We start from the raw sequence: 22,283 nt of genomic DNA on the forward strand, positions 1-22,283 counted from the left end.
GATAATACCGATTGTGATAACTTTTTGGCGATAAGTTATCACTAGCGATTGATTGTAAATTTTCTTTTACCGACCTCGATAAATTATCTTCAATAATAATACCGATTTTTTGTGTGCTATATCTATAAATTTTTTTTCCGTGAGTAGAGGTTCTGCTTCTTTATCATGATATGACGTTCGAAAATCTCTATACATATCATATAATAAGGCAAATTGATTGTGACTTATGTCAAGATTCATGTTGCCATATGGATAGTATTGTGAATTAAGGAAAAATTTTACATCCCTTAAATCACAATGATCGAAATGACTTGCATCTTTCGTAGCATCATTTTTGCATGCAGTTTGAAATCCTAATATAACATAGCGAGGCTTTTCCAACAGAGTTGATGTTTTTACGACCCAAACGTGTTTGGTTGTGTCTCGCAGTATTGGATATTCATATAATTCCCATGATCTGAAACTCACTGGAATCGGTGCGTCTTTTGCAATGTACCTTAACAATTCTAATTTTTTTATGTCTGTAACAGTGACATGAGGAATTATTCACTCAATTGTTATAAGCGTGATCGTCTCTTCAGGTCCCGCTGCAGCTTGTACAATTGCATTAAGATCGGTATTTGAACGAGTGAGTATTAATTCATGTTTGGCATTGACAATTATGTGATGGTAATCTTCAGCAAATCTCAAAAGCATATGTAACGGTATCGGAACATCAAAGTATCCATTATCATTAAACAATCTTTCATTATCAGTTACCCAACCTGCATTATCTAAATAATTTTTTTGACCTAGATAAAAAGATAGATATTCCTTCATGAGACATGTAAGACCAACATTTTTATTTCGATCAATGTCAACGCCATTCAATTCATATTGAATTTCTTCAAATAAATAGCATCCGGCCATATCAACGAATCTTGATGTTGCTGCTACTGCATTTCCGTTAGATTTTGTGAATTTCCTCGTGTGTCCGCAATTATCTGTACTGTAAGCTTGATGTTTTTCATGATTGTACAGTATTTTATCAACACTAAAATATTTCATAAGCTCATGTGTTGGCTGCGAATCGCCAAAACTGTCATAATATATAACTTTATTACCTCGTTTCTTATATGCCATCCAATGAGTTCCAGGTCCAGTTTTATCGTCGAGATTAATAATTGCTGATTCATTTTTCCACGGTGTAGATTTTGAAAGATCATTTTGCATAAAAACATCACAAAAAAATGGTATTTTCATGATTTTTGCATATTTTTGAAGTTCAATCAGTCAGTGCACGATGGGGTAAATTTAAAAGTTTTTTTTTTACCGGTTTCAAATATAATACTAATCCTCTCTTGTGCGGTTTTAGACGTAGATTTTTACCCAAAGCTATTGCTTCCATTTTCTCGTTATGTCGTTTAGCTTCTTCTAATTGACGTTTGGTGTCTCTAGCATCATTAATTGCTTTTGCAATGCCAGCCGCGCCACCTGCTACAGCACCAACTGCACTTAAACCTGCAAATAGAGGTATAAGAGGTGAAATACCTCCCACTTTTGGCGGCATTGGTATAATACGTGGAACTTTGATTTTTTTTTTTCCACCAGCATCCCAGACAGTCTTTCGTGCAGCAGCTAATGCAGATTTAATAGGATCTGAACTGGAATTTAACATAAGCTTTGCTGAATTAACAACTTTACGCAAATGTTTAACTCCTTTGTCTTTTTTGTTGTTTTCTTACAAATCCATTCCCAATTTTGATTTAACTTTCATGACGTTGAAAATTCCTGAAGCAGCAATTCGTTCAGCAATATCTGCGTCTCTCGTAAAAACACGTTTCATAGATTTTCCAGCAAGTATTCTATCAGCTACGCTTCTAGTTTCAATGTTATCTCGATTTTGCGAATATGCAATGTCATGTTCTTTACAAGCAGCGTCCGATAGATTGATTCCTGGATCTCCAGGTGCTCATCCCTCCTTTAATTTAGTTCCCGGACCACAAAAATGATATCCTGGTATATGAAGTTCAAATGGCAATTTGTTTATAAGTGTGTTAACAATACCAGCACCTCGTTTTTTGATACGTCTTTGCAGTATCACTGTTCAAGAACGACTAACTCGACACCTATAAAAGATGTCAATTTATAGCTAGAATGTCATTCTACATCAAGATGAAGTTCAATCAACAAGACATTAAGTTGCCTGTAATTAACTTTGACCTATCACGAGACACAAATATCGAACGTCACATACAACTTTTTCCAAATAGTGTAGGTAGTGTTATTTGTGGTTCATCAAATTGTGGAAAAACAAATACTCTTTTAGCACTTGTTGTACATCCAAATGGCCTACGTATTGAAAATATTTATTTGTATTCAAAATCATTCAACTAACCTAAATATCAGTTTTTAAAACAAATAATTGAACCAATTAAAGGTATTATATTTTATGCTTTTAATGAGCATGAGGAAGTGGTAAAACCGGATGAAGCAAAACCCAATTCAATTATGATTTTCGATGACGTAGCATGTGAAAAACGAGAGAATATGCGAACCTATTTTTGTGTCGGACGACATAGAGATATTGACTGCTTCTATCTTTGTCAAACTTATTCACGAATTCCTAAACATTTGGTGCGTGACAATACAAACTTCCTTGTACTTTTCAGGTAAGACGACATAATTCTGACACATTTACGATGATCATGTAAATATTGACATGACTCTCTCATTTTCGAGATATATGTTCAATGTGCTGGAATAATGATAAATATGGCTTCTTGGTAATTGATAAAGACAGTGATCTTGATAATGGGCGATATAGAAGAGGATTTGATTGCTTCATAAGTATAAATTCACCGTGAATAAATTAAATTGTACATTATGTATGTGATTGTCAAAGTGTCAACATGAAAACTACGAAGCTGCAACAAGAAAAAAAAATAGTGCATCAAATAGCGAAAGCTAGTGATGCAATACGCCAAAAGCATAAGTTGATCAAACTTGGAAGAGGTATGACTCAACAAACCATGAGTACATATTTAAACCTATGGCGACTCCTCTTAAACAATCGGCTGATAAAACACTTATTAAAGAGGAACCTCAAGAAATAAAAATAAAAAAAGAAGAACCTAAAGAAGAGCCTAAAGAAAAAGTTGAAAGCCACCAAGAAAGCCTTACACCTGATTATGAAATAACTGATGATGATTTTTATACAACAGCAACAATTACCCATCAAAGTACTCCTATCAAAGACATACCTGTAGTAAGGTATTTGATGATGTTCGATTCTAAGCTCTTGTTCAAAGAATTAGATACAAAGTATGGCATACGAAAGTTAAACGGTAATCGACTGATGATGGGTGATTCTGAAGTCAGGTTCGACAATAATTTTATTTATATTGGTGATAAAAAATACAATACTACTTCTGGTCTATTGGAATTCTTATTTATGAATTCACCTGATCAATTAAAGATAACAAAAGAAGATGAAAACACTTATGGCAGAATTATCAGTATGACAAACGCCTATGGAAAGCATTATCTTCCTGACAGAAGTATCAGAGTAGATAAGAATTTTAAAAAATTTACCGACATAATCAGTAAATATATACCAAAAAGTGGAGAAAGTTTACCACAATATGTGATTAAACATAAACAAAATCATCCTACCGATTATATTTATTGGGATGATCCCAATGAACTTGTAGATCGACTTCGTTTACTTATTGCATCTTAAACTGCTGGAAATTTTAGTCATACTAACATAACTTTATCAATTTTAGAGAAATTGCGTAAAACTGAAAGCATTTATTAATCTGATGTATCCTACACAGCTACGAATTCTTTGAAGATCTTTTGAAGTGAGAGGTTTAAAAATAAGTGTTAACGTTTTTGGACGACAATTAACGAAAGATATTGTGAAAAGCGCTGTTCGTGGGCCTCCTGGTAAAGGATTCAAATGAACTGTGGATCAACAGTTTGACATGGATAATAAGAGATTGTGTAATCTCGCTGAACCAGTAGATTTAAATGATGCAACATCATTAGGAGTAATTGAAAAAAAGATTACAATTTTAAAAAAATTTATTGAAATAGAATTACGTCTGTTACGCGAAACTGTAGCAAATTTAAGAAGAATTGTGGAAGAAAATAGAGAAAGAATCAAAATCATTAATGTTCAAGTAGGGCAACATATTGAATCATCACAAGAACATCGTAAACGTCTGAAAGAAGAATTGAATGAAACAATTGAACTGCATGAGTCAGATCGAATACGTTTAATTGAAACTTGGCAAGCTGATCTAGTTGACATGAAAGCATATAAATCTTATAATAAAGGTCATCAGTATCTATTGACTGTTATTGATATTTTTTCAAAATACGCTTGGGCTGTGCCCACAAAATCTAAAAATGGTGAAGATGTAGCCCATGCAATGAAATCGATTCTATCACAAAAAAGAGTGCCAAAATTTTTGCATGTTGATAGAGGAAAAGAATTTCACAATAAAGAATTTGAAGCACTTATGAAACAATCTAATATCAAAATGTATTCCACATTTAGTAATCTTAAGACATCTATATGTGAACGATTTAATCGTACGTTAAAAAGTCAAATGTGGAGACAATTTACGTTGCGTACTATCTACAGTAATAATAAACTTGAAGTTCAACAAAAAATAGAAAAGACTAAATTTAAGGTTGGGGACAAAGTACGCATAAGTAAATATAAGCATGTCTTTGAGAAAGGATACACCCCTAATTGGACAACTGAAATCTTTAATGTAAGTCAAGTATTGAACACTGATCCAGTAACCTACAAGCTTGTCGACTATCAAGATCAACCGATTGAAGGAGGTTTTTATCGAGAAGAATTGACTAAGGTTCAATACCCTGATATTTATTTGGTAGAAAAAGTTCTAGAATAACGTGGTAATCAAGCTTTTGTCAAGTGGTTAGAATTCGATAAAACACACAATAGCTGGATTAACATGAAAGATTTATAATGTCTCTAACTGATGAGCTAGAAACAATGGCTGACAAAATGTATAGTGATGCTAAAAAATTACCACGTTATACAAAAGATGAAGCTGCTTATATTAAATGGATATCTTTAACTCATGAAGAACAACAACAAATTAAAAGAGAAAGAAAAATAATTAAACGTCTTGATAAAATTAATAAACGAATGTTAAAAAAAATTTTTTTAAATAAAACCAATAAGAATGAAGATGATTTTGTCATATTATTTGTAGAAGATGAGTTCAATACAAACTAATGTAAATAATTTATAATATTTTTTTTTTATTGAATAAATTCTTTTTCTTGCAAATAATTTTTTTTAACATAAATCTTATATTTAAAATAATTTATTTACACTATTTAATATAAATTATAACCCCAAGGAAGTGTATTAGTTGTTTGTGCTAAAAGAACTCTTTTATTGTCTTCCCAACTGAATGCTAATTTTTGTCTACTAATTTTATGTACTTCATGTTTCTTGCTGACTATATGATATTCCGTTTTACATAATTTTTCATAATTAAGTAAGCATTTTTTGTAATCATCAAATGTTATAGATTTGATTGTTGCAGTTCTGACACCCTTTGCTTTACTATATTTGTCTATTTTATTTTGAACTTCAAATGTGTGCATTTGTACTTTTAGACCAATGAATTCCGTCATTATTCCACCTTTATTTATTTGGTGGATAGTTTGAGGTGTCAAATTAATGTATATTATCTTTGATGCAATCATAAATATCAGCATTGAGAAATTGATAAATTAAACTATCTGTATCTGTGTATGATAATTTTACCCGATTGTCTGTAAATTGCCTTCTAATTAAATTGTAATGGAAGTCATAAATAAACATTGTTGAAAGATCTAAAACTACGAATTCTACGTATATCGGCTTATTGAAATATATATTTTTTCACTCTATTTCTATTATTACCATGTCATTGTCAAAAATTATACTATTGTGGAATTTTAGAGAGGTAATGAGATTTTTTGCACCATACCGACCTTCCTACTGTGTAACTAACTTTACATCTTTCTTCTACAAGTTCTTTTCAAAATCATTTTTAGATTTTTTTCGTAAATCTGTATTCAGATCTACATACTTCTTCATCCATGGTGATTGATTAAATTTAAGAATCCTATGGATTTTCTTTACAATCATTTCTAAATCGAGACATTGTTTGAAATTTCTGTAGTGAATCACATATTTAAGTTTAGGTAATAATGTCGTCATAAGTTTGCTGCTGTTGCTGTTTGGAGGTTTACGGTGTTCAGGACACAATGGCAAATCTTTATGATGCTCGTGTAAGATTTTTAGATACTCTAAATCAACCTCGAAAATGTAACCAACTGGAGAATCATTGGAGATATTTTTAATTATTTCACAGATATTAGAAACATTAATGTCATCTTTCACCCATTCAAATGATTCAGTCGGTAGGTACTCACTCGTTGCTGCTCCATACAAATTATTTACATCAAAATACATGAGATATGATATATTTCCATTGGGGTTATAATCATTTCACATACACGGGTTATTTGCTTTTGCATTTTTATTTGAACACTGTGCCACTCCTCCTCTAATACCTTTTTCTATGAAATTAAGCATTTCCACAATGTCCAAGAGTTCGAGTTCAATTTCTGTATATTTCAACATAGCATTAAAAGCTAATTCAGGTGCAGTGTAGTAATGTAACGGATCAAGCTCATAAGTAGAGATACAACTTTGTCTAAAATTTTGAATAATGTCTGCTAACAGAAGAACGTCTGTTTTTAAATATAAATCTGAGTATCCACCGACGGTGTTTAGTTGAAATTGATCCCAAACGTGGGGTGCATGTTGGTAATCGTCATCGGAAATTTCCGAATCGTTGAGTTTCGAATAGAATTTTGTTTTGTCAGGTAGTTGTCGTTCGTCAAGTTTTTCCCAACTGTCAATACATTTTTATGGGAAAACACCTTTACGAGTTACTAACTGAAATTTATCTAAATTTTTTTTTAATTAATTGTGGAATAAATTCTAAATATTTACACCAAACATATTTTTGAGAAATCATGCAAGCATATTATATTATATACAAGTGATTATTTTAATAAAATATACTCTTAAATAAAACAAATTTGTAGTATTGACTATATAATATATTGAATATATAATATAACTTCGGGTAGGATATATTTCCGTCATTAACCGTCACTCCTTTTTTATTTCTACAGACCTGACCATCTAAAATCGGGATTTATAGTATCGGATGCTAACAATAATAGTGATAAAGAATCTATTGTTCGGTGTGCTGGTTCTTGGGATTTAGGTTGGGGTACTCAAGGAACCGGCAAGAGTTATGATGGTCATAATGGATTTGGATCCTTAATTGATCGTCAAACCGGCAAAGTTCTCGATTTAAGCACAAAACAACGAAAATGTAGAAAATGTGATCTTCGATATTCTCGCAATGATCATGATTGTCGGTTAAATTTTATAGGCAGCGCAAAGGCCATGAAGCCTGCAGCTGCAATTGATGTTACTGCCAATAGCTCGATATTAAAAGAATGTAATATGAAATGAAATATATTTATTGGTGATGACGACTGCCCAACTATTGCTTCAGTACATTATAACAGTAATCACGAAGTTATAAAATTCTTGGATAAAAATCATACTAGTAATGGTGTCACTAATGAACTATATGAATTGAAACCTCATCACAAAGAGTTGACAAAAGATACGATACAGTATCTTCACCGTTGCTTCACATATTCATTAGCATAAAATCAAGGTTGCCTCTCGGAAATGGCATCTTCGATCCGTAATATACCAGAACATTGTTTCAATAATCACTCAAATTGTGGCGATTGGTGTCAATAACATTAGAATCCAGTTAATTATAAATATCGTGTTATTGAAGAAGGTCTTCAGAGTGAATCATTACTCAATGATTTAAGAGTTTTATTTTATAGATTTGCTGACAATGCACATAAGTTTGTAGCTGTTGCTGCAAGTCAAAGTAATGGAAGCTTGAATGCCACTATGGCAAGTAAAGCACCAAAATCGCGATGCTATAGTATATCTGAATCTGCTTCTTTTCGATATGCTTATTCAGTCTGCCAGAAAAATATTAGAGAATAGTATATTGGAGAAATCGCTAAAAGTTTCAATGTGTCTCCTGCTAAAAATACATCTAAACATATAGGAAAAGTCACTAGAACAGCTCAACAGCGACGTTTGAGTGTGAAAGAACCTGAATTTGAAGGACGTCGCCTATTGTTGAAAGCCAGAAAAACTCAGCTTCGTCACAGGAACAAAAAATCTGAAGGAGTAATTTATGAGTCTAACATAGGACTTATGAATAAGGAAAATGGAATTAACATTGCAAACATTTCTCCATTTCAAAATGACTCAATAGCTGTAGTCGACTTCGATTTGGAAACATCTGATTTTGGTAAAAATGGAGAAATTCTTTAAATTGCAGCAAAATGTTTTGATCTACCAGATTTTTCTTATAACTTATATTGATCTATTAACTTATATTGATCCACTTCATCGCATTTCTGAGAGTGCTTCGGCTGTCAATGGTCTTACTACACATAACGGATGTTAATTATTCAATAGCACACGAGTTGATTTGATTACACTGCAAAAAGGACTTATTGATTTTCCCAATTTTTTTATAACTCTCAACCGAAAGTGTGCATTAACAGCACATAATAGCCATTTTGATATATGTCATTTGTTGAAAGCTATTAAACAATCCAATTTAAAAGATCATTTTGAATCAGTAATTCATGAGTTTGTAGATTCGCTATCTATTATAAGAAAAAAAACAGGTACAAAGGGAAAAGGAGCTAATTCCCTTAGTGAGCGTGCTAAAAATTTAGACATATGTAAAGATGGAGCACATAATGCGATTTATGACAATGTAATGAAGATGTAATAAAGATAAAGATGTAATAAAGATGAGTGTTGATAGAGCCGCAATAAGCAATGTTAATGTGATTAGAAAGTACAAGAATCGAAATTAGAACGAAGTGAAATGCTATTGTTGTGGTAAAGACAATCATGTGAAGAATAGATGTAGATTAAAAAATTATAAATGCAACAAGTGTGGTGTAACCGGGCATTTGCAAGTGTGTAAAAAAGACGAACAATCTAGAGACAGTAAGCCAAGATTACGAAAGAATGCTAATGTTCAAAACATTTGTATCAAAGAGTGTGAGGATGATCTAATTGATAATTTGTTTACATTAAATAATAGGAATGTATCGTACGAAGACAAAAAAGCTGATTGTAATTCTGAACCATTCAAGGTTACATTAAAGGTTAATAATAGTTTTATAAATTTAAAGTTGGATACGGGATCGCCTGTTACAGCGATTTCATTAGAAAATTTCAAAGAAAATGGGGGATTTGGGGAATTGGAATCTACCGCGCGTAAGTTGAAGTCATTTCAGGAGGATATTATGTGCCCTGTGGGTGGGGTCAAGGTCAAAGTCTGTCGTAATGATATCGTTCGCTATTTAGACCTATATGTTTTCAAGGGCAACAGTAGTCGAATCTGTGGTAGAGACTAGATTGCAGCCCTACCACTATGGGAAAATAATGATAATAATAACTATGTAAAATTTGTTGCAAAGAATCCTATGTCAATAATAGAAATTGTAACTGAATTTGGTGATGTAATTTGTAATGGGTTGGGTAAATACAATAAGGAATCAATTAAGTTGAAATTAATGGAAAATGTTTAACCAGTATTTATGCAACCCAGACCATTGACTGATGCGACTAAAGACAAAGTAGAGGTTGAAATTGATCGTCAAATCAGAGAAAAAACTTTATTTTTAGTAGACAGTTCTGACTGGGCAACACCAATACTGCTTGTCATTAAAAAAGATAGTGAAATTAGGATTTGTGGGAATTATAAAGTAACCCTAAATCCTCATCTAGAGATAGACAGATATCTAATCCCTAGAATTCAAGATCTATTGGTAACCTTGAATGGCAGAAACGCCTTTTCAAAGATCGATCTTTGTCAGGCTTACAAACAGCTAGTTCTGGATGAAGAGTCAAGGAAATTGGTTGTAATCTCGATACATGATGGTGAGTATAAAGTGGACTCCTCTTCATGGGTATAACTGGTAACTCTGCCCTTATTATAACGGGACAGAAGCTAAGGGCCACCATCACCACTATCTCCTATATGTCTATAATTAAAGCTCCGCCTTGATATCTTATCATATCAAAACATTCGGAGATCGAAAGCTGAAGCAAGGTAGTAAGGTTCTCTCGGGGCACGGACGATCTAGCCCGCCCCTACCCACGGAAAGTTTCAAGCTGCCTTGTTGTCATGTCGTAGGTCTCTTAAGAAAGCATGTTGGTATTGAGTTCTAAATAACCTAAGCCACAGTCGTCGGCCATTGCGAGGTGTGATCATCTAGTCCACGGGGGTGGTTAGAGAGTCGCACGCAGACCGCTTTCCGGGAGTCCGTCCTTCTCCCGAAAATATTGTAAGACAATACTGCAAAGGTTATTCTTTTTTTTGTCTCTTTACTTTACTATGTCTACTTTATCTATGTTATCATAGATGTGTCATTTCCGCAGAAATGTACATAAGCTAACCACCCTAGTTACTTTATGTTTATCAGAACCAATACATATCTCTATACAACACGTTTCTCGATACTACAACACATATCACAGGGACTACCGCCCTTAAGGCAGTAGCAAATATGGAGTCAAGCGTAATTAAGAAAATATCCGCAAGTAAAACCTGGACTGCAAGAAAAAACAAAAAAAGACTGCAAGAGTCAACTGGAATCCACACCAACAACCAGAATGGATCAAGAAGACGACCCTGTAACTTGAACACCTCAGCACCCGCAGAGGTCCGAAACGTTCGACAGGGTGTCCGGTTGGCCTCGCGCGCGCTGCCTTCTGGCGCTCTCGCTCACAGCCGGTCTTTGAACCTGGCCACGTGCACGCGATCGCGATCGGTCCATCCCTACCGCGCGTCGCGACACGAGCTTGCTCAATCAAAGGAATGCCTTGTGCTCCTAAATCGACTGGATGCTCGAGTAAACCCGATAGGCAGGATACTCCGAATCCAGAACTGCTCGGTGAGCCTCACCCGACCAAAAATGCGCAGCCCCTCTGGGCCCCGCATTCTTAGCATAGAAAAAGTATCTTTTGACCTCTCGCAATGGAGGGCTGCTGTTAGGGCTTGATAGCGGGTTTCCGCAGGGGCAACCGATACCGATAGTAATAATAATTATCATATTAATAATAATAATAATAATAATAACAATTGCGATGCTGCCTATGATCACGGTCATGATTATTGTAGTAATAATAATAATTATGAACATATTATCACGGCATGCAAAGCACGAGACCACCAAGACGGTGTCAGCTCCATCCCGACCCCAGGTGGTCAGGCGCCACCCAGGGGCACCACAAGGAATGCCGTCACCAGTAGAACGGACTAGCTCCGTCTTCTACAGCTAAATCTACATCTGAACATTAAATCCACGAAAGAAGCGTTTGCACTTGTGAAAGGAAAGCAACTGGATGTACTGTTATTACAGTAGCCTTTTACAGTACAAGAGCCCTACTCCATGAATGCCGGTTTACAAGGCTACGCAGTTAGAAGATTTGGCCAAGCCCTAGTCGCTGCAAAAACCCTTCAACGGGAAAAACCCAAATCGGCTATTGCCGAAATCAACCCTCTCCTCAAGATGCTCTATACAGACAAACTGAGTACTGCACACTGTACGTGTTTCTTCATTGAAGGGCTTGGGTACTCCTTTTACACTATTTCACATTATTTCCAGCACACGGCCCCAATCGAAGTTCATATTGAGCACTTACGAAAGGTCCTGACGACCCTTAGAAGCAAGCAAGTTCTTATCTGTCTGGATGCGAACGCCCGATATCCTCTGTGGTCACTAGACTTCGATACCAGAGGGGAAAAGCTTGCAAACTTCTTTACCGAATTCGGTCTGGAAGTTCTCAAAAGAATTGAAGAAGGCCTCACTCACAGCTCCCCAAGAGGAAAATCGTACATTGACGTGACCGTAGCTACTCAAGAACTGTCACAAGACCTTAGCAAATAGTCAGTCGAGAGAGAGTGGGTTCAGGGATCAGACCATACGGCCATCGGAATCCAGCTTGGTCGAAGTGGAGTGCAGGGCGAAACTTACACAGGGGTAACCCGACGGTTCAATGTCAAAGCAGCCGATTGGGAAGCCTTCGGTAAGCTGATACCCGAGCTAGAGAGCACACTTCCTGCTGGACCATTGCTGGACTCTCCGATGAACATTGACGGATTCGCTGACACTCTCGCAGACGAATTAACGGACATTTGCGAAAAGTCCATGCCGCGACGTAAAGTGCCAAGGAAAGCGAATCCTTGGTGGGATAACCATCTGTCTTGCCTGAAGCGCAGTGTCTATAGACTGCGCCATAGATTCCAATGTACCAAAAAGCTTGGTGCAGATACTCACCAAATTACGACGGCGAGACTCCGATACCGCCAGCAGGTAAGGTAGTACTCCAAAGAAATTAAAAGAGCGAAGACAGAGAGCTGAAAGAATCTCGTCACAACCCACGGAAACGAGGAAAAATGGGGTGTCGTATACAAGATTGCGGCCGACGAGATTCGAGCCGAAAAAGTTATAAATGCACTTCGCACTAAAGAGGGTGGTGAGACCCTGGACTTCAAGGGAACAGACTAGTGATTGCTGGCAGTACATGTAGTCGAGGACCACTCGGAAAAGGACACAGATGAACAGAGCAGGATAAAGATAAACGCTCTTAACCTACCCAACACAGACGATGCAGAACCGTTCAATAAAGAAGAACTCAAGCAAGTCGTCCGAACGCTTAAGAATGGAAAAGCTCCAAGACTAGACCTGCTGGAAGTGGAAGTCGTTAAACGCGCAATCGCGTCCCTCCCAGAAAGATTTCTGGCACTATTCAACGAATGCTTGACTCAAGGTAACTTTCCTTCGGCTTGGGAGGAGGGAACGATCGTATGCTCTTAAAGAGTCCTGACAAAGGTGTAACGGACCCTAAATCATACCGCTCTATATGCCTTTTATCAGTACTAGGCAAAATCCTCGAAAAACTTATAAAAATTCGTCTTCCAACTAGCGTTTTTAAACAAGGAAACATTTCAGATCACCAATATGGATTTATGGAAGGGCCATCAACGGTGGATGCGATACTGACGGTGCGAAGAGCAGTGCAAGAGTCCACGGAACGTAACGTGGTTGCATTGCTCTTCGATATCTCAGGCGCGTTTGACAATGTATGATGGCCCTTAATCCATGAGAGACTCAAGTCACGACACTGCCCCAAAAATATCTACAAGGTAATGCTAAATTACTTTACAGATCGTACAATTAGCCTATCATGGGGAACTGGCTCAACCACAAAAGTGGCCACTCGTAGATGCCCTCAAGGATCCGTGCTTGACCCACTGTGTTGGAACATCATGTGCGATGATCTCTTAAAAACACTTGATCAGTCTGAACATGGAAAACGATATGCAGCGTACGCGGATGATCTAATTGTCATCATAGGTGGCAATTAGAGGGAGGCCCTTGAAGCCAAAGGAGAGGCAGTCGTTGACACAATACTCACTTGGTGCAAGAATGCCAAGCACGAGCTGTCAAAAACGAAGACGGAGGCAATCTTTATAAAGAGAGAAATAAAACTTAGAGGCAAGAGAAATTACCAGGACAAAGACAATCCCAACTATAGAGAATATAAGCCACATCTCAGAAGAAAGAAGGACAGGCATGAATGTAAACCGCCTAAGATTACTATAAAGGGTAACAGAATAAAGTACCCAGAAGAGGTTAGGTACCTGGGGGTCTGGTTTGGCAGAGACCTTAACATCTCCATGCATATTCATAAACGACGGGCCGCAAAACATATCACTTCTTCCCGAACATAGCAGATAGACTCGATAATAAATGGACACGCCTAAACAACATAATGACACCAATATTCACAGGACATGGCATATTCTGTGCACAATATGCCACCGAAGCAGATCTAACCTGCCCTAATTGCAATAGGGGAGATGAGGACACAGTGGAGCACTTCTTGCTGTACTGTCCCGCATATAGAAACAGATGCACGAGTCTCGTAGCGGTCATACGTTCGGAGACAAACGTTGACCTCAGATCGACATGGTCTGAAATAGCGCCGAAGTTTGTCCAAACGAAGGACACATGTAGGAGTCTCGAACAATTTGTCAAGACATGCGGGGAAGAGAAATTGTTCAAGGAACAATCTAAAATTAACCATTTTTTTTCTTTTAGCTGTTGACATTATAACTGTGCTTCCCTAACACCATGAACACCTGGGGCCGCCGACCAAAGCGGATAAAACTGGTACTACGGAAGACTGAAATCCAAGCCCGCATCCGGAGCTGCAAAGTCGAAAAACGATATGCAGAGAGCCGGGTGTTTTCGGTCAATTGAGGTTGGACTCGTTGTGGTATGTTGTAAGGCCTTGAGCTAGATGCGTGTATCCTCGTGCCTTTATAAAGGCGCAAGAATACCACGTCCTAAATAACGCCGTCACTAGAAGTAGAGTCGTCCCCAGAGTTGTGCCCTATAAGGCGAGGTACTCAAACAAAATGTCCTTCTCAGGACAGGAAAACATAATGATAGATTGAGAAAGGTTCTTGAAATCTTAAGAGATTGTAATTTAACTGCAAAAAAAAATAAATGTATTTTTGGTTGTGACTCCGTAGAATTCCTAGGGTATGTTATTAATTATAACGGATTGTCAGTATCCGAGAAAAAAATAAAAGCAATAACACAACTACCACCACCATCCAATGTATCTGAATTATGGTCTTGTTTAGGGATGATTAACTACTATTCAAAATTTGTTCAAAATTTTTCTATTATTTTAGCTCCTATGTATGAGCTATTAAAGTCAAACGTTGAATGGAGTTTGTCAGAGGAAGCTGATAAAGCGTTTGAATTATTTAAGAAAAAGTTAATATCCTACCAGACCTTAGTTCACTACGACCCTAAATTATTATTAAAAATAATGACTGATGCGTCATTAATTGGTATTGGTGCAGTCTTAGTACATGTGATAAATGAGAAGGAAGTAAAGCCCATAGCTAATGCATCTCGCACTCTATCCAAAGTTGCACGGAAGTATGCCCAGATTGATAAAAGAGCATTATCCGTTGTATTTGGTGTTGAATCGTTTCACCAGTATGGTTATGGTGGTAACTTTATTTTAGAAATAGAACTCAAACCGTTGGTTTACATTTTTGGTAATAAAGAGGGTATTCTCTTAATGTCAGCTAGTAGAGTGCAGAGATGAGCAATATTTCTCCTTAATTATGACTTTAAGATACAGTATGTAAAAGGGTCAGCGAAATGTATAGCTGATTGTCTATCATGATTATCGTTAGCTAGTAGTGTAACAAATAATACAATTACAGAATTCTCGTACCTGAATGTAGTATTACGCGACACGAGTACCTTAAACTATAAAACGATTAGTCAATGCACCAAAAGCGATATGTTATTGAAAAGGGTGCTCGAGTATGTAATGCTTGGGTGGCCAGATAAAGTGGAGGAAGAACTGAAACCTTTCAAAATCCACGAGCACGAATTAACTGTCGAATCAGGATGCCTCATGTGGGGACACCGTGTGGTCATCTCTTCAAAACTAAGAAAAGTGGTTCTTAATTAAATTCACAGTGCTCATGTAGGGATAGTGAACATAAAAGCTATGACCAGGTCTCATGTTTGGTGGCCCGAAATCGACGCGGATATAGAACGGGCCAATAGGGCATGCGAATGGTGCCAGGAAGAGGGACCCAATCCTCCGAGAGTGAAATTACATGGTTGGAAGCGGCCGGAAGGACCTAACGATCGTATTTATGCAGACTTTTTAGGACCAGTTAATGGCTCTATGTTCATGATCATCGTTGATGCATTTTCCAAGTTGGTTGACGTGAGGAAGTTGAAGGACATTACTTCAAACGCAGCCATCGAGTTTCTTAAAGATTATATGGTCACTTGGAGATTGCCCCTCAAACTTGTGACCGACAATGAACCAGCGTACGCGTCAAGAGAATTCGCTAACTTCACTGTTAAATATGGCATCTAACACTTATTTTCTGCACCATACCACGCCGCATCGAATAGAACAGCGGAGAATGCAGTGAAACAATTCAAGAATAAGTTCAAGATACTGGTCAAGTCAGGCCACACGCATTAAGAAGCAATTCGTTTGTATTTATTTGCTACGAGAGCTTTAGTCTACACAACAACTGGCTGTAGCCCTGCCGAACTCCAAAATGGTAGACCATTTCGCACTAAACTAGACAATCAAAAATTTTATCATCCACAACATCCAGTAACCAATTTGAGAGTTGGTGATCTAGTTTGGGCTCGTGACTACAGAGAAAAATATTGGGCCTCAAGTAAAATTATTGAAAAGGAGGGAGAGGTCGTATTTTAAGTAGAGCTGGAGGATGGACTGGTTGGGGTTAGACATGCGGATCGGCTAAAATGGCGTGAGAAGGTAGTTATCCTGGAAAAAGAATCGGGGTTAAGGAAAGAAGACAAGCCTTCTCCAGTTCGAGAACCTAAAGAGGCGCAAGGTGAGGAACCAGCCCAAGTACTCAGGAAACGGCGAACCATTCAACCGCCGACCGCTCGAAGATCTGCTCGAGAACGGAAACCGCTTCAGCGTTTAAAGTCATAAGTTGCAATCACAAAGTATTTGGGGAAGGGATTGTCATGTATGGAAGTACTAGGTACGCCATCTGGAGTAGGCGAGGAGAGATTCCCTCTCTCTCTGTGTAGCCCCATGGCGATTGCCGCGTGTTGTCTTTTTGGAAATAAATAATCTATTTATTCACCAATAATCCTGCCTCATTATTTCTATCTCGCGTGCAAATATATTACAAAAGTATTTTATTTTTATTTATTGTCTCAAAAGATCTCTTAATATTTGAAAAATATGTTTATCTTGTAGAAAAAGGGTAAGTGGTGATGCTGATAACAATTATACAATTTATCAAATTTATCTCTGTTATTTTTATAGTAAATTTCATATTTTACACCATGAGTTGAAGTGTCCAAATAATTCACGATAAGAATATAAATAAAGATTGTAATGTTTTCTATGAATAAGTTCTAACCTATTTTCAACTCTTTTAGATTTTCCCGCCTTTGTTTTAAATTTGAAAAAATCGCGTTATCTTCAGATTGTCAAGTCCGACATTGCCACGTTTGTTAACTAATTCGTGCGTTTAGGAAAAAACGATAGCTTCGACTGTTTTTTTTTTAATTTTTAATAATTTATCAGGATTCTCAATTTATTCGAAATTTTCCATATGTGTTCTGCAGTACTTGAGAAGTAACTGTTTTAATTTTAGAGCAATATTCTCTGTTTTATGACTGTTAATTCTATATAAATCTGTATGATTCCCTAGATTCGAAAGTAAACTCCATAAGAGCAAAATTAATGTCATCATTAAATATCTTCTAAACTACGCTCTAAACTCAAGTAAAATTTACGGAGCATTTTCGGTACATAAATATTAGGTTATTTCTGAAGTTTTATTAAAATCTGACTATTATGACATAAAGGGTCAACGTCCATAAATCATCTCCTCCTAATACGACACTGTCTGAAAAATGTCTTACAAAGTTTTTCCATATTCTAAACCAAAAAACATCTAACGATTCGATTTGTCCAGTAGCCCCTTTAAAAATAATCATTATCTCAATTTCTTTATCCGGCAGTTTGACGGACGTGACAGATTCAGTACAATGTCCAGTCCACGAATCAATTAAAAGTAAACTATTTTTTGCAACATTCGGAAAAAATACATCCTTCAACCAGATTTTCAAGTGTCCTAAAAAAATTCGTATACAAACTTCCAGAATATATAATATAGTATAACATTTAAATTTAATTTTTTACCTGAAGTAAGTATTCCAGATTTTAATATTTCTACGTGTATATTATCTCGTCTAAAAAGTGATGCTTCTACCCGTGGACCAAGTTATTCAATTGGTTCTTTTAACACCAGAAAAAGGCGAGAGAGGAGTTTTCCATCAGCTGATATCGTTGGTTGTATAGTATAACTGTGAGTTGTCGGAAAAACCAATTGAACTGTGCTCTTTTTTTTTTCTCTTTATATGTTGTCTAAACCATATGATTAAATTTTTAACTTTACATCGTTAACGAACACTTCTGTTTGTTTTAATATTTTACGATCTTTAAGCGTTTTTGATGGTGTTGCGAGAGGTTAATCCGGACCAACCTCATCAGCTCTCTCCGTCAAGCTCAATCATCATCAAGCTCACCTGGTGCTCATCTTTTTGAGAAAATCAAGATCAAACCTTTCAGTGGGAAATACCAGGATTGAAAGGAATTCGAAGACTTGTTCCAGGCCATGGTTAGCAACAACGCAGAGCTCACAGAAGTCTACAAGATGACGCTGCTCAAAGGTGCAGTTCAGGGTGACGCCGCTCGGCTTCTCCAAAATTTAAGGACCACCAATGACAACTACGCCATCGCGTGGAACCTGCTCACGTCTCGCTACGAGAACAAAAGGCTTTTGATATCAACACAGCTCGACAAGCTCTTCGGCGACAGCTCAGTGGTAGAACCAACATCTAAGGGTCTCCACGACTTGGTCAATGGTGTTCGAGAAGCTCTCGATTCGCTAAAAGCTTTAGATGCCGAAGTTGACAAGTGGGACATGCCACTTGTCTACCACTTAGTTCGTCGACTCGATCCTTCCATCAGAAGAAAATAGGAGAGAACGCTAAGCTCCAACACTGCCTATCCATCGCTCAGCTCGCTTCAGGAGTTTTTGACTTCTGAAGCCATTTCTCTTGAGAGTATTAAGCTCACCTCAGAGAAATCATCAAAGCTCAAGTCATCATCGAAGTCCAGCTCTGCTCAACTCAAGAAACCAACAGCTTGGTCATATGCTGCCACCGCTCAAGCTCAATCTTCAGCTCCTGCAACTCAAGCTCTATCAGATCAAGCTCAACGTTGTGGCTTTAGTGCAAAGCCAGCAGCTCAGCAAAGCTCGGCCAACAAGCTCAGACCCTGGATGGCGGGGTAGAGAAGTCCAACCGATCCGGGCCACGTCTGTGATTATTGTGCCAGCACAGATAACTTCATTGCCAGCTGTCCAGACTATCGGAAGCTCTCTCCACCCAACAGGCTCAAGCTCACAAAGGAGTATCGGCTCTGCAGCAATTGCCTTGGCAGACATGATGTCAAGGCTTGCCAGAGCGAGAAGCGTTGCCGTCATTGTAGTAGAAAGCATCATACCACAATACATCAATGCGAGGCTACTCAAATCAGCTCGGTTTCCGCTCCTGCAGCTCCAACCAGCTCAAGCTCATCCGATCCAGCTCCAGCTCAACAACCTCCAACCACATCAGGTTGATAAGCTCCAATCAAACTTGACAGTCATGCTCAAGAATTAATTTTTGTTTCTTTTGTTGTTAGCTCAAAGTGGCTCTCCCTTGTTAGCTCAACAGCTCGGCTCACCGCCAAGCTCTCTACCAGCTCAACTCAACGCTCAGCTCTCCACTAGCTCCTGATTTATGCTCCAGTTCAGCTCCAGCTCCTGAATCATCTCTAAACTCGACCTCTGGTCTTCCGATAAGCTCTTCAGTAGCTCTATCTTGCTCTACTAGTTCCTGCGATCCTCCAGCTCTTAAACAAGTTCAAGAATTGTCTGTCTATCCAACAGCTTTACTTGCAACAGCTCAAGCTCAACTAATTGCTCCTGTTTTGGCTCGTCAACCAGTAAGGATGTGGTTGGATTCAGGACCAGAGCTCTCTTTCATAACGAATAAGTTAGCTCGTCAACTCCAGCTCCCAAAACAACGATCATCAATCCTGGCAAGTCATAATAAATATACAAATTAATAAATGATTTTATATTAATAATTATTGAACGAACTTTTTTAAAGGTATGTTAAGTGGGAACAATCTAATTTCTTAATGTTAATGGTTTATTTCCATTTAATAAAACAAATAGTTCCTGTAGAATGTAATGTATTCAACACGAACACGTGGTTATCATTGGAATTTCTTTCGAGTCGAATTATCTCCTCAATAACATCTGTTTCTGTTTGGTTCATTTTAAAATTTTGTTTTCTTAAAATGAAATCATAATTAAGTTAATAATTAAATATAGCATTATAGTTAAATCAAAATATTTATTCTTGGATAAAATAATGAATAAATAGCATTCTAATTCATGACAAAGTGCCGATAATATTTGATTTTTAGCAATCAGTCGCTGGAATGAGCTAGTAACATATAAATAACATCAAGTTATTCATACATAAACAAAAGAATTAAGAATACAATTGAGAAATAATTGAATAAATAATCAAAATTTGAAGAAATGATACATTTATCAATTTGAAACGCGAGATCGCACCTTTTTTTGAAAATATCGAAACAAAGATAAATATTAAAACTAATTTTTCATATTCAAAATTTTAAATATTGAAAATCCCAAACTAAATTTCTTCGATTTTCACAAATGATCACGATTGATTATTCAAATTGTTTTTTTATTAAAAAAAATACGTCTTAAATTAAGACTCTTAATAATTTGATTGTCAAAATTGAAGTGTCACTTGAAAGACATTGTTCGTTGTTGCTACCTTGCTACCGAGTAGCAACGTCCCTTCTCTTACATTCGCAATTGAATAATCAATTTTGATTCGTTAAAATATAATCGATAATTATTTGTTTACATTTTGATCGAAAAACGCATAAGCGTGGAATTTCCAATTTGGAAACTACGTAATTTATCAAGGAATTTATTGAACATTACATTCCGCTAAAAATAAATTTGTTGAATAATTTATTTTGAAAATTAATAATTCATGATGTAATATGCATGATTTTGTAACTCAAAAAAAATCTCGCTCACAGATGGAAAATGCACAAGTAAATTTAGATCTCAACGAAATAAGAGGTAAGTAAAGAGCAAATATTTTTGCTCTTGCTACACGGAGTATAATAATCAGGTTTACTTGAGTAATCAAGTAAACTTATTTTAGCATCCGTTAGTAGAATTCTAGTAAAATTTTATGTACCGCGTAAGACAGTTTGTCATATTATCTGAAAAATAGTAGAAAAAAAATCAAGCAGAGACAATTTTAGATTTTTTACTTAATTTCTAAATTACTTTCTTATGTTGTATAGATTGTATAGATGAAAAAAATAATTGGATATATTTGTAAAAAATTTCATGTAATTGAACACAATTATAAACGAAGTTTAAATTTACGTTCTCATAATATAACAAACAGTTGAAAAATTCTTTACGTTATATAATATACTGTAATAAATCTTATGCAATGAGACTTCATTGTGATATTGAATGTCAAGAATAAATACTTAATACTTAATTTGGCATTCTAGGGCACAATGCAGCAGGCCGTAGCCGAGCAATGTGGCGTAGTAGACGAGGTGGAGGAAAGGGGCGGTTGACTAAACCTGTAATTAATAAATTTGATGGACGCCATTTCCATTATCATCAAACTTCTTGAGTTGTTATTTATCTTAAAATAATACATTATTCTAGATCCTTATTCGTTTTCCTTGCAATCTTTTTTGGAGAAAATATGTTTATCAACGATAAGTAACCCCTAATATATGCCATTGCATATTCTACATCATAATTTAAACAAAATGAGTGACTCAAGCTAATAGGCACTTATAACTCTACTTGACGAAAGTCATAAATAATCGTGTCAAATTTCTTTTCAATACTAGACGTTCTTTCGTTCATGGTGGAACTTATCAATCTGTTTTATTCAGAGAAAATAATCTGAATAGTTCCTTGTCAAACTAGTTGAGTAAAATTTTCATTCGCTGAGCAGTTAGTCTCCGTTGATCGTTCAAGCTATTCATTGGTTTGGCAATGTATTGAATTGAAAAAGTACTTTGTCACAACATTTAATAATAATTGGTGTTGATTTTGTGCATTCGGTATTATCACGCTCCAACTTAACCATCAGGAGTCTACATTTGGTAATCCTAGAACGAACATTTCATTCTAGAGAGTTATTCATCTTTTGCAAAGATACAACCAAGGCATTGCTAGCGAAAATTGGCTGACCAACTGCCAACATTTGCTCAAAACTCAAGCAATCTTAAACAATCCACTTTTGGTAAGATGATCTGATTCATTTTTGCTTTTCCTAAAGCTTATGGTAGAAAGAAAGTTCCAGTA

At 36.4% G+C, this 22,283-nt stretch overlaps 1 protein-coding gene across 1 annotated transcript; it reads left to right on the forward strand.

Annotated features, from left to right (window-relative positions):
• The first annotated feature begins 15,772 nt into the window (after positions 1 to 15,772).
• LOC118074365 (uncharacterized protein K02A2.6-like) lies at positions 15,773 to 16,153 on the forward strand. The gene has a single exon (XM_035095561.1). It carries the CDS (start codon positions 15,773 to 15,775, stop codon positions 16,151 to 16,153), a length of 381 nt encoding a protein of 126 aa, XP_034951452.1.
• Positions 16,154 to 22,283: the final 6,130 nt, after the last annotated feature.

The sequence above is a fragment of the Chelonus insularis genome, unplaced genomic scaffold, assembly GCF_013357705.1.
Source record: "Chelonus insularis isolate UGA/USDA-ARS -01 unplaced genomic scaffold, ASM1335770v1 contig_102_pilon, whole genome shotgun sequence".
Taxonomy (NCBI): domain Eukaryota; kingdom Metazoa; phylum Arthropoda; class Insecta; order Hymenoptera; family Braconidae; genus Chelonus; species Chelonus insularis.